Genomic DNA, 12,829 nt, shown 5'->3' with positions numbered 1-12,829 from the left:
AAATGAGCGTAAATGCATTGAGTCCAGATGTTTCAATAGTTGGCAAGTATGTATCGCCTGCTGGGATTAGTAGCACCAACTATGCTTCCAGTCAACACGTGCACAAACCTCATTCCACTGTTTAAAATGTGCCGATGTTGCACGTTTGTGACTTTTAATGTCAACATACATTGTCTCGTCTTTGAAAGAGAAATTAAATGCAGTTCGATACTTAATGCTGGTGGAAAAGCTGTTGATTATTTAACTTGTTCCTGCGTGTAATGAGGTGACGATGCGTCATGAAGCAGAACCACTAGATGGCACTCTTGGCTTATCGTATTTCATTTTCAAATATTTTTTTCAGGGGTGGCAACTAGTGGTTCCTGTAAATCAACACAATACTATCAAAGTTTCCCACAAATTTAGAAAAAACACATGAAGAACTTATTGAACTCACTAAATGAACCACAGGTTTATGAAACGATGCAACAAAAAGTCTTTATAATCCAGTAAAATCTACTTTCATACACTTTGAAACAAGAGTAACAAAATAGAATATACTTCAAATGTTGAATGTAAAGTTCAGTCTGAGAACAAACTTCCATAGTCTCCAATTCATGTTTAAAAAAAAAAATTGATAGCAACAATGAAATGTTAATGGGACGTCCCATCTGGCCAGGGTAACATAGTGGTCTGGTTTACAGTACTAGTCGATTTGAAACCAAAAACTGCTGACATGACAGAACAATGACGTAGATACTGGCTCCTACGAAAATACTGGGTTGGTTTCAATGCACGCACCAGTTTGATGGTTGAACAGTAAAAGAAAAGAAGATGTTAACTGCTGTTCCATAAACTGTATAGAAGATATACATATTTACACGCACGCGCACGCACACACACACATCTAGTTTGCACAGTGGTTACAGTAAAAATCTGCTGGTTTTTAACATGTTTCCTAATCTTGCCTCGTCCGTAGTGTTAAAACCATTTGAAGTTTGTGAGGCTGGTTCGGTGATGAGTTCAAAGTCTTTGTTGTAGTGTGAGCAGCTGGTGTTTCTGTCAGGGATCTACTGTTGTGCTTCTCTTCTTCAGAAGTCAGAAGCTGCCTCTGGTCAACACACAAACTCAACATTCAGGCTCCTCGCTCTTCATTTCTGGCGTCTCTAGTTGGATCACCACCTCGGCGTCCACCGCCACAGCTCTGGGGTTCTCTTGGTCGCGTCGGGCTGGAATTGACATGGTCACGACCTGAGCCGCCTTGAGCGACTGTGCTTGGGTTCCTCTCCCCTCCTGGGCCACCACCAGTTCGGAGCCATTGAAGATGCCGCTGATGATCTGCGGCGCCGCTATCAACGGCTGACTGGCTGCCGACACTGTGACCGGGGTCACCTTTCCCCCAGTGCTCGGGGACTGCGTCACGACCAGAGTCGGATGCTGGCTCTGGGCGGGCATGGTTAGCCGCATGATCTGTGACCCCTGCGAGACGTTGACGGGTGCGAGCGCACGCACGGACATCGGACTTCCGATGAGGCTGATGCCAGACTGAGACACTCCCACGTTGGTCTTTGGTGGACCAGAACCGGCCTGGAGGTGGGCTAACTGGTGGGCCGGGATGGAGATTATCTTTGCTAGCTGCACGGTGATCTTCTCCCCGTTCTTGGCTGTGGCAGGAACCATGGTGGGGATGGTCTGGAACACCACCTTCAAACAAAGAAGCACATTACTCGAGTGTAGTAGTGTGTGTCGGCAAGAATCTGACCATACAGGGGCAGTGATATGAAACATTGCAAAGCTGAGATATTTGTAGTATTGTCCGAGTATTGCATGTAGTATTTAACAACCGTATAATTATTGAAAAAGTCATAGCTACTTTTAACTGTTTTGATACCAAAATATGCCAAAGCATCAGCTTTTAAAGCATTTAAAGAGTCAAATGTATCCTCTCGTTCCCAGTCATTGCCAAGCTCTCCCAAATTGCACGTTTAGCTGGTGAGTGACTGCTGCCATCTAGCAGCTAAAATGAACAAACTACATTCTGAATGTTTACTGTAAATTTCAAAACATTTTATTGTATTCACATTATTGAAATGTATAAAAAAAATAATACTATTATAAAAATGAAATCATTTTTAAGCCAAAACAGTTATCAATACAGTGATGTGTAAATATTGATACGTATTGAATTTGTTTTTTAATATTTAAGTGTACTGATATTATGTTCGAACCCCTACTCACATGGGGGACTGTGTATTGGCAGGAGTTCTAGCGATATGATCCGTATTGTGATACATGGGCAACAACACGATATATAGTGATACTGTAGTAACAAGGATATATTTGTAGTATTGTCGAGAACTTGACTCTGGTGTTGCAGAATTTACAGACCACATGACTCTTGACGAAGTCGTTACTGCTTTCATTTGTTTTCAAACCAACATATGGCCAAACATCAACTTTAAAAGCTGTATCCTCTCGTCCTCAGTCATCATGGAGGACATCACGGAAACATAAAAGACGAAAATGAATAAACCAATACTTGAACCAAAAATGACTATGAAAAAATAATGATTCTATGTTAAAGAAAAAATATGTTAAGAGTTTCTCATGCTGTTGAATATCGATACAGGATTGTGAATAATTGATCATAATATTTTAATTGATACTTTTTTTAAACCCTACTCTACAAGTACAATGTATTATTGGTATTTTTTACTAACATGCACTTCATCAGCAACCTCAAAGAAAATTTAAATTTTAACATTTTCTATAAGACATTTTTAATTGGGCAATAAATACAATATTAGCTTCGAAGTTAACAATCTTTGGTATGCACTAGTTCTAACTGGCTGATAGAGGGCAGTAAGGAGCCATGAATTGGACTAACAGTTCTTTAATGAGTCAGCAGCATGTGCGAATAACTGTTTACGACACGTCGTTCAAACACACCTTGGATTGGTTGTTGGGACCTCCACCTGTGACACTGTCGGGGGCAGCGTTCGTGACAAAAGTCGTGTGTCCAGCTGTTCCCGTCGTCGCTGCCGGCTGCTGAACGGCAACTGTGGAGATCTTTTGACCCAAAGATGTCGTCATCATGACGGGAACTTGCATTGCGACCCGCACCGTCCTGTGAGAGGAGGGAGATGGGGGGGATGGGAGGGGCAGTTACTCACACCTGTTAAACAATCTCACTAGAGACATCAATAGATATGCGGTTCCTGTCCCACCTGGGAGCCGTGCTGCTCGGTACGATGGTTGCTTGACTCTGCTGAGTTCTGTCCGTCGGGCCCGAGACCGTCACTATCCTTGGGACCCCGGCTGTCACCGTGGTAACGCCGCCACCTACTGACAGCAGCTTGTTGTTCACGACAACAGGAACAGCGTTGGCTCGGCGGAGGATGTTGGGTTTGTTGGACGAGAGGTCGCCGGCCTGTACTAGCATGTCGGGAGAAGACACGCGCTCGTACGACTCCGGCAGTTCGGAGCCGCTCAGGTCGCCGGCAGCATTGTCGTCATCGATGATGACAAGGTTTTTGGGCATGGCTTTGAACTGGTAGACCAGCCGCTGACCCTCCACCTTGGCCAGAATGCCTCGCTGGTAATAGTACCTACGATGAGATTCAAAAAGGGTTGATTCCCACTTTCATCGCGAACGGGGAAAAAAAATGGAATACCAGACTCACCGGAGTGCCCTGCCCATGGTCTCGTAGTTCATGTCCGGCTTGTTTTTGTGTTTGCCCCACAGCTTGGACACGGCCTTCGAGTCCACCAGCTTGAAAATACCCTTCTCCCTCTGAGTCCACTTGATGTACTTGGGACACGTGTTCTTGTTCTGCAGCAGGTCCAGCAGGAACTCCCACAGGTAGGTCGTGCTGCCTGCTGGAGGAGTGAGGAACTGCTGTGAGCGTGTCGAGATCGTGAAGACGCAGACGAGTCAAACCTTTGCCTTCCTTCGGCTTCTTCTTGATGCCCACGTCTGTGGCATTAGGAAACCTTGAGTGAGATGTTTTGGGTCTTCTTCCTGCTGCCAAACAAAATCTTATTTAAGAGGCGCTCCTGACTAGCACTAGGGGGTGCTATTTAAGTGTGATTAAATGAATAGAAGTAGAAACTTTCACCGCAAACCTCTCTTTTTTGATGCAGGCTCAGGCTCTGGCTCATCCTCTTCCTCCTCCTCTTCCTCTTCGTTGTCATCATAATAATCCATATCCTCTTCACAGCAGTCCGCAGAGATCTCCACTTCGGTCTCTGAAATCATGTCAGGTCTCATGGCTGCGTGGAGGAACACTGGAGCCGAGTCTACAAGGGAAGAGGTGGGATGTATTTCTCAATTGTAAGTTTCAGAAAGGGCCTCAGTCTCATGAAGCAACTAATGCTCAATTTGCCGCTTTATCATCATCCAAAAAGATGCATGAAAACATCCAAATACCTCCATACTGTTTGTCTGTAACACACCTCTTGTATTGAAGCCTCGACATGAGGAATTGTTCAGGAAAAACTTAAACAAGTCTATATTTAAAGCCTGTTTTTAGCAGGAAATCCCAGTGTGTGTCAATGAGGAGCAGGAGCTGAGAGACTGGCAGCTTCCTCTACAAATGAGCTTAGAAAATACACTTTTTAAAAAAAATGTGTTAACAGTTTCTGATGTCAAGGCTTACATACAGGAGCAGACGAGCAGTACGGAGGTATTTGGATTTTTTTGGATGAAGACAACTGAGCTTCAGTCGCTACAGTAAAACGAACAAACATTTTTGTCAATAACTGCAAAAAGGAACAGATTACTGTGAAAATAATCCCAACTTTTAGTCGACGCGAGGCTGAGATGAAAGTGAGTGAATCCTGTGATCACGATAAGTCATCATTATGAACATCTCAGCCGGGCAAATGTTCAGAAGAGTCGTCTACCTGGACTGTAGTCCCCCCTGAGGCAAGTGGGGGAGTCCATGTGCAGAAGAGCCTCGGCGGCCTCGATGGTCTTGTCGGAGCAATGGAAAGCATTGCCTCGGACGGAAGCTTCCACTGAAACACACACAAGTGAGCAACACGGTTAAAGAGACAAGGATCACGCAGGTGTTCATAAAGTGGTGTGACAAAAAACGGTATTCGTGACAGTAGTTTCAAGCATGTGCAGCGAAGGAAAATAAAAAATAAATCGTCAGAAATTAACCCCACAGAATAAGCAGCGTCAAATGATGTGTGAGTTTATTGTTCCGTGTGTTCCCGGGGAGAACGGGACGGCACCGAATGCACCTGTCGGCATTGTCAATCACTGGCTTGAAACACAGGATCCACTTACAGACCGCTGTGCCCAAGTTTGGATGTTCATGTGAGGCAATGGTCTATCTTTAGATCCGCCTCACAGACAGGACTAGTTTCTCCACCCAACAGAATTTAAAAAATAATAATTCTTAACAGCTTTAAAATTACAATAGATATTGCTTTTTGGAAGGCATTTATATTTTAGTTATGTATTGAAATGCATTTAAAGAGAAGAAGTTGTAATAATTAAATCTCGCTCGACAACAACAAAGAGTTGTGCTCGAGCCACTTCCGTGTTTACAGTCCCGTCTTTCCCTCCACTTCTCTTGAAAGAAGGAAACAAATCCCGCTGTCACTCAATTATCACCGCCTCTGCCATTGGCCGGTTCCCTCCATAATAGACCGCCCCTGTTGACGCCGGATTGGCTGTGGAATCCAGGATACCGGGAGGACCAATCAGAATTAAGCTAATGAGTGACAATTAGATGAAAAACACGCCTCGCGGTAAAAAACAATGCAGTGAGAGTGAATCGAAAATATTTCCAAACATTCCATAATTTCAAGAATTAATCATCCAAAAAAAAAGTTTTTAACTAAAATAAAGTACTCGTAAAAAAAACAACTATTCACGTTAGAATTATCGAGATGCGATCCACGAAAAATCATTCTACTTGCAAAGAAAAAATAAAAATAAGTCGTATTTACTAGCAAAAACTGGCAAGAGTTTTGTTTTTTTTAAAGCCAATTTAGTAGCGAGTCAAATCCAACAGACGTCACTCTGGAACTTTAAGCGCTTTGCTAATGATAAACACCACAAAAACAACACGTGGATTAGTAGAAAAGGAGGTCAATTCAAGTGTAAAAACGTGTTGATCCAACATATTCTGGCGTGTTTTGAGGCGCGCACGAGCCACATGTCCTCCACAGACAGCGTGGCAAAGACAACATCCTCTCACTTCCTGGTTCTTCCGCACAGATCCCGTTATTCTGCAGCACCTCCGGCGCCGCGGGGAGGATCTTACGAGCAAAATGCAAAACGATCAACGCCATGTAAACGTAAAGCCAGATCTTTTTTTTATAGTTTTAAATCATCACAACATGGTTCGATCCAAGCGTGTATAGAACCACTTCCGGATTGCCCTCCATTGCTCCGCTACGCTGCTCCAAACGCGGAAGGAGAGTCAGCGGTGATCCGCGTCTAACACGCAGCCGAGTAGCGGCGACTCTCTCTCGGCGCCCGCGAACAAAACCCTCGCATTACCCGCTTTGATGAGGAGATCGAGCTGGTTCTGGTGTCCGGCATGCTGTGGCGTCGCCATGTTTCCCCCGTTGCTGCAGAATCACATTGACGAGGAGCCCAGTTCTGCCAGCAAGCTCTGAGCTGGTATCCCTCCGCCCGCTAATAGGAAACGCAATTCAGGAAGACGCGCAGCAACCAGTCGAAGTGTATCCATCCGCCGACTACACAGGAAATCCTTCCTTCGCCCTCCCGCCCTGCCTCTGACGTAGTTAGTGCGTCACGTAAAGGTACAGATAAGGGGGGAAAACTATAACGAAATATTATGAATCAAGCGATAATTAGATACAAATTACTTACTTACCTAACTACTATTAACTATAGTTAAATAGATGCAGGCAGTTTTCCTGTAAACAGCTCACAACTGCTTCCTATTCAGACCAATCTTTACTTTATTAAAAACAATGTCCGTCATACCAAAAGAAATGCCTCCTGGGGCGTCAGAGTAAAGGAAAGGTTAAGTTGGGCAGGGTGAAGGGTCCCTGGGTAGGTGGGTGGGCACTGCCCAAACCAAACTATTAAATCATGACCTTGAGGGCGAAGGGGTCGAGGTAGATCCTGGGTTCATAGTGAGCCATGTTCCTCAAATCGAAGTTTGTTGGGGGCTGACGGAAAATAAGGAGACCTCCGAGGTCGGCGGGGGATGCTATCGAGGCCCCAAAGGTCGTGATTTTCGTAATGGCTGGGCCAAATGTTGGGAGGTCACAGCTGGTCGTTTGTACTTGTCGGTGAAAAGTTTATAGTCCAGGGCCGCAGCAACGATATTCCCAAGTTGGCACAACAGTTTGCAACGTAATCTTTGTGCCAATTTTGCGCCCCAAAAAAGCGTAACATATGAGATATAAAAGTTAGGCAATCGTATCCACGCAAACAGTGCCACAGTGATTACGGCCATTTTGCCCCCAGTTTGCCGCGGATTTGCCCCAAAACTTAAAATGCAAAAACTTTCAAACCTTTTAAAGACTTTTCTCACAAATGTTCAAGTGTCTACCTAAAACAATGAGAGCGAAGTTGTGAAGTCAGTGCGAAAATTCCGTCATTTTCGTAAAATTCGGGTCTGAGAGGGCTTTGAAATCAAAACATTGAATTCCAGATTTGTTTTATCAAAGTTATTTTTCTAATCTCTAACTGTTTGCGCCCCAAACCGTCCATGGTTAACGCAAGAAAGAACAAAAGGTCCGACAGTGCCAGACATTTTCTTTCCTTTCCTATCCAAAAAATCCCAATTTTTTGGGACTTAGCTGGTATTTACAGTTGTATTGCATGTTTACAGTGATTTTCAGGGCTCTTTTATTTTTTCCCAACATTAAGGGGAACTGCAAAGATCTTGGAGGAGGATATTTTGCCATTTAGAATAAATTATTTTGTTTCAATCTTTCACTTTTTTCCTACTTTCTTTCTATTTTCTTTTATTGTGGTTGTCGTCATAGTAAACAATGCATTTTTTACCTTTTCAAAATGTTGAATAGAAATTTTAATTGAAATTTGAAATTGTATCATTTTTATATTCGTAGGAGAACAATGTGCTATGATTTCTGAAATCACTGCATCTATTCAATTTATCAGTGGCGTCTCTACATGAGGGTCAGGGGAACCACCAGCAGATGGCGCTGTCGAACACTATGCAGGCTCAAAACAGTGAACATAATAATTTGTTTGCGTTATAGAGCAAAAATATATTAATACGTTTTAAGACTAAACATTTTTAAATAAAAAAAATATTTTACTACAAAAAAAAAACAGCCGAGGAGTAGCGTTATTTCCGGAGCCATAGCCAATCAAAACACCTGCACGACCAACCAAACTTGTTCCGTTTTATTTACATTTATTTATTCATAATAAAATGTATTTTTTATAAACAAGTAAAAACACACCAAGAAAAAAAGGGTGTAGATTATTTTTTAAAAGCTTTGCCACGTGATCAAAAGTTATAAATTAAATATTTGTGACCTGATCAGCTCGATTTTAACATTGATATATATATATATATATATATATATATATATATATATATATATATATATATATATAAAAGCTTTGATTTATATAATATAATATATATAATAAAATGTAATCTTTTATAACGTTTTCGGATATTAAATTCCAGTGCCTCACCTGCCATCATGATGAAAACCGTGAACTTCAAGCGATCTATCATTATTATTTCTCTTTTCATTTTGATAAACAATCTTCAGTAAAGTGATAAAAGCACCTGAATCTAGATTTTTAAAAGGAAGGTCAAAATGAAATATATGTTGCACACATGTCTATACTTTAATATGCCTAGAGTGAATATTTATCAGACACAACAAAAAAAAATCAATTCTAAATAAAGAAATGTTCTTTGTATGAAGGTTTGTGTGTCATTAGAATGAATGCTGATATGAATGCTGTTGGTTGAACAATGGAATGCGATGCTCATTCACTTCTTACAATTGTAAATCTGACTCCTCCCTACACGTCACTGTAAAGTGTCAACTCTTGTCAACTCTTGTCATGCCTGTCGTCACTGCTAATACTGACCACAGTACAAAGGGACAGGAGGACTTTCACTTTCAGAGCCACGTTTGTGGTGCATTGAATAGCGAAGGAAAAGCTTTGAAACGCATATGAAAAATATAATTTAGACTCTTTTTTTTTGATGAATTAAAAAAAAACAGAGAACAGAAACCTCAGGATATTACACTGTCTTTAGACTAGTAGCTTACATGTCTGTGGTGTTGAATCATTCAAGTTAAAAGGGTCTTCATAGTATTTATGAGTCTTTAGGGTAACACAATTAAAAATAAATTGAGTTTAAATAAAACTTTATTTTGTATTTGAGAAAAAGGCATCTTAAATAACCTTCTCCATGGGACTCATTGTATAAACAAAGCGGGTGTAATTACAGCTGGCTAGAAGAGGTGTGAAGCCATGGACTCTGCTCTCGTAACCTCTTGTTCGCCAAGATTTCAAAAGGGAACTTTATAACCTGATTTAGTTTTAACTTCAAAACATCGTCTTGATGAGTGGCTTCAAAATATACACACATTCACGTCAGACTCGATGACATCATAATACAAAGAGCACTTTGCACGCGCGTCAACCTCCAGAGCAAACACGGATCAGGTCTTTCAAGCTGGACCTGCAGCGTCTGTTGATTCAGTGAAGTATCAAAGAACCTGTTGAACGAGCGCAGACACGCGGTCTGTGGTCACCTTCTCTAGTCGCTTCAAAGTTGAACACGCTGAAGAGGAAACCTCTTCTAACAGATACATCTCATGAAATATTCGTGTCACGAGATCTTACCTGGAGCAGACCGGAGGACGAGTCTTCCACAGATGGAGATCCAGGCGGTCCATGAGTCCGTGTCCCTGCAGAGTCACGAGGTTTAGCGACTTGACAATGAGAATGAATTAAAAAGGTCAATAGATACGCGTCGCCCCAGACGTCCTCGAAGAAGGAGGCGACACAAGGTTAAAAGCCGGATTAAAGAAGTTCATCTCTTCGAACTAGACTCCGTTTTCTTCAGTGGAAAGAACCTCTCAGAGCGACTCAGCACTTCTCTGAAAACCCTGCCCTGATCACATGACAGTCATTGAACCAACCGCGCGCACACACGCACACACACACACACACGATCCTTCAATAACACAGCTTTTGTTCTGTAACTGGGGCTGCTTGTCAAGATACAACGCCCTGCCTTGTGCCTTCCCTTCCTACTGCGCACACTCAGACACACGGAAAACAAATAGTTATTTTGCTGACCGACATTTTTTATAGTTATTAAATCAAATACAATAAAATAGTGGAAGAAGTAAAATAAGTAGGAGACTAAAACAGAAAGATGAACAAGAAAAAAAGGGGAGTGATGTTAAGATTCAAAAACAATATAAACAAGTAGGAAGCCAACGTGTGAGGAGTTTGTATGTTTTGTGTTGTGTGTGTTTACTCCGATCACTCCGGTTTCTTCCCACAGTCCAAAAACATACAGAGGTTGATTGGAAACATGAGGATTTGTCCATAGGTACGTGTGTGTGGGGGGGTGTGTGAGAATGGTTGTGTTTCTTTGTGTGCCCTGCGACAGACTAGCGTCCTGTCCAGGGTGTCCCCCGCCTCTTGCCCAATGAAACAGGGATAGGCTCCAGCCCCTCTGCAACCCCATAAGGAAATAAGCGGTAAAGAAAATGAGTATACAAGTAGGGAAGACAGTGTAGAGAAGTTACATATCAGGGAGTGACAATTATAATCTGGCGCCTGTTGCTGCAGTAGAGGTGGCTTTAAACGCTGCTGCTCAGGATGTTAGTTGTTAGACGAGCTGCAGATACTGTTAGAACAACAGGCGCCATGGGATTCAGAAAACAAAAGAAAATACCAAACAAGTTTCAAAATAAAATCATGAGACATGACATATTTAATACTAAGATGATTCTTGACACGTGTTTTTTTCCAAGATAAAAGCCTCTATCTTTAGTTTTAACTATAAAAAAGAAAGAAAAAGACAATACCTCTGATCGTAAAGTGTCAATAAAGTTGTAAATCTTCTTATGCTAAAGCGTTATAATAACCAAGTCAATGCTGTAATAAGTGAGTTAGTGTAATAAAAGAATAAAGTGATTGAGTGCAGCTTTGCAATTGGTTAATCCGCCCCGTCTCTGAGAATGCTAAATGAACTGGGTCATCGTGCCTATAGAGGGCAGGGAGGGGGTACCTTCTTTTCAGACTCAGCCTAAAAAAAGGCAGACAGCTGGGAATCACTATTCACAGAACCTGGATTATATTAGATAATATAGTGGTTCTTCGTAAAGACATGTTTTGTCAACAACTCCTCTCATCGGGGCTTCAATACAAGATGGACGTTACAGACTAGTACCGTAGAGGTTTTGGTATGTTTCTTAGTGAGTCATTTTGGAGAACGGTGACCCTGAGCTCCAGTCCATTGTTAAAATAAACATGCATTTTTTGTCTATAATCTATAAAAAGGGACGGACCTTGACATGAGGTTGAGTAGAAAATGAGTGACATTTGAAAAGGAATTTGAAGATTGATTGATTGTAGGTACCGTAGCTCACAAAGGTAGGAGGCCATGGGAGAAGAGGACTTTCTCAGCCAGGAACCCCAGATTTGCGATATCTTCAGACAACCTTCGACCTAGCAGATTTTCAGGCCTTGGCATTTCCTGCCTTCAGCCCGGGCATGTGGCAGAGATGGAGCTAGATCCTTTGCTGAGCCCCTGTGGCAAAGAGGTGAGGAGGACGTCTGTGTGGGGAGTAGCATGAAACAGAACCCATCTCTTCCTCTGCTCTCTATCTAATGATCCAGGACAGGGTGTGAGGATCAGCGTTGTAACATGTTATCTGCAAAACAATTTGGATTAGCTTGACTGTTGCTCGTCTTGAGTCTTGCTCCATAATATTGCGAGGAAGGGAAAACAATCGTTCTTTGTTTGTAGCTTTTATTCTAGCTTTGTCACAGCTCCGTTAGCACACCCGTCAGCAGCTGTGACAATCACATTTGCAACCACACACGTCACGCGAGTACACGCCTATTTAACATAAAGTGTCCGCGGTGCGGTAAATTGACGACAATGACGTCATTCAACAATACATACATCCAGTGCATGGCAAAACAAAACATAACACAATAAACCAAAATAAACATGAGAGCAGATCACTCAACATTGACCAGCCTTGATCACTGCCCATCCCTCTTAACAGTTGGTGGGAGCGCCTGGCAAAAGACACATGTGTCCTCCCCCTCCAGGAATATTTAACTTAAAGCATGCACAAATGTTCATGTTCACTGCGGTTTTCCTTTCTTCTTCTTCTCTCTTTCACTCTCATCTCTCTGCTTAGATGAAAAGAAGGGAGAGTAAGTAAGTAAGTAATTTTGATTAATATAGCGCTTTTCCAGACCAGGTGTAGCGAGTTCAAGACAACGTGGAGATCTCAAGGCACCATTAAGCAGAACTGCAGCTGCCTTTGGTGCGAGTCCGGCGTAGTATTGGCGCCATCTTAAGTTTTGGTAACTTGGTATAACTTTAGCTACAGGTGTATATTGAAGAATTCAGACTTTTTTCCTCTGTCTTTCTTAGAGTTTTCCTACCTTGCTTCCAGTTTGGTTTGGCTTCCGATCAGAGCGTCTCCACCACAGATGGAATTTAGTCAGTGGAACTGCCAGGTTTAAAAAAATGCAATAACAAATACAAATTTTTAAACTATTGAAAAAGTTATTGCTCGTGATATTGGACAAATCAAAAAGATGTTTTATTCCATTGATTTATATTTATTCGAAACTCAACTTCAAAACAGTTTT

At 42.1% G+C, this 12,829-nt stretch overlaps 1 protein-coding gene across 3 annotated transcripts; it reads right to left on the bottom strand.

The window, feature by feature from the left end:
- Positions 1 to 463: 463 nt before the first annotated feature.
- On the bottom strand, positions 464 to 10,128 carry elf2b (E74-like factor 2b (ets domain transcription factor)). 3 transcript variants are annotated; one of them, XM_087801163.1, is made up of 8 exons: positions 9,824 to 10,128; positions 4,885 to 4,998; positions 4,105 to 4,278; positions 3,920 to 4,003; positions 3,663 to 3,858; positions 3,207 to 3,587; positions 2,929 to 3,106; positions 464 to 1,683 (listed from the first exon to the last, which is right to left on the bottom strand). In XM_087801163.1, the coding sequence occupies exons 2-8, from the start codon at positions 4,922 to 4,924 to the stop codon at positions 1,108 to 1,110; spliced, it is 1,629 nt and encodes a 542-aa protein (XP_087657289.1). In that variant the 5' UTR covers positions 4,925 to 4,998; positions 9,824 to 10,128; the 3' UTR covers positions 464 to 1,107. The 3 variants fall into 3 exon arrangements, with proteins under 3 accessions (XP_087657289.1, XP_087657279.1, XP_087657271.1); XM_087801153.1 differs by lacking the exon at positions 9,824 to 10,128 and adding an exon at positions 6,500 to 6,667 and having other exon boundaries at positions 3,920 to 4,000; XM_087801145.1 differs by lacking the exon at positions 9,824 to 10,128 and adding an exon at positions 6,500 to 6,666.
- Between the last annotated feature and the right edge of the window lie 2,701 nt (positions 10,129 to 12,829).

This window comes from Callionymus lyra, chromosome 1 (assembly GCF_982586985.1).
Source record: "Callionymus lyra chromosome 1, fCalLyr1.hap1.1, whole genome shotgun sequence".
In the NCBI taxonomy this organism is placed as follows: Eukaryota; Metazoa; Chordata; class Actinopteri; order Syngnathiformes; family Callionymidae; genus Callionymus; species Callionymus lyra.
Note: the sequence above shows the minus strand (reverse complement) of the source record. Positions and strands in the feature narration are given on the sequence as shown.

Coding starts and splice junctions, on each gene's coding strand:
- elf2b (XM_087801145.1), bottom strand. CDS start 6,557: ATGGCGACGCCACAGCATGCCGGACACCAGAACCAGCTCGATCTCCTC. Junction 4,999..6,499: donor CGATCTCCTCATCAAAGCGG/GTAATGCGAGGG, acceptor TGTGTGTTTCAG/TGGAAGCTTCCGTCCGAGGC. Junction 3,107..3,206: donor CCGAGCAGCACGGCTCCCAG/GTGGGACAGGAA, acceptor CTCCTCTCACAG/GACGGTGCGGGTCGCAATGC.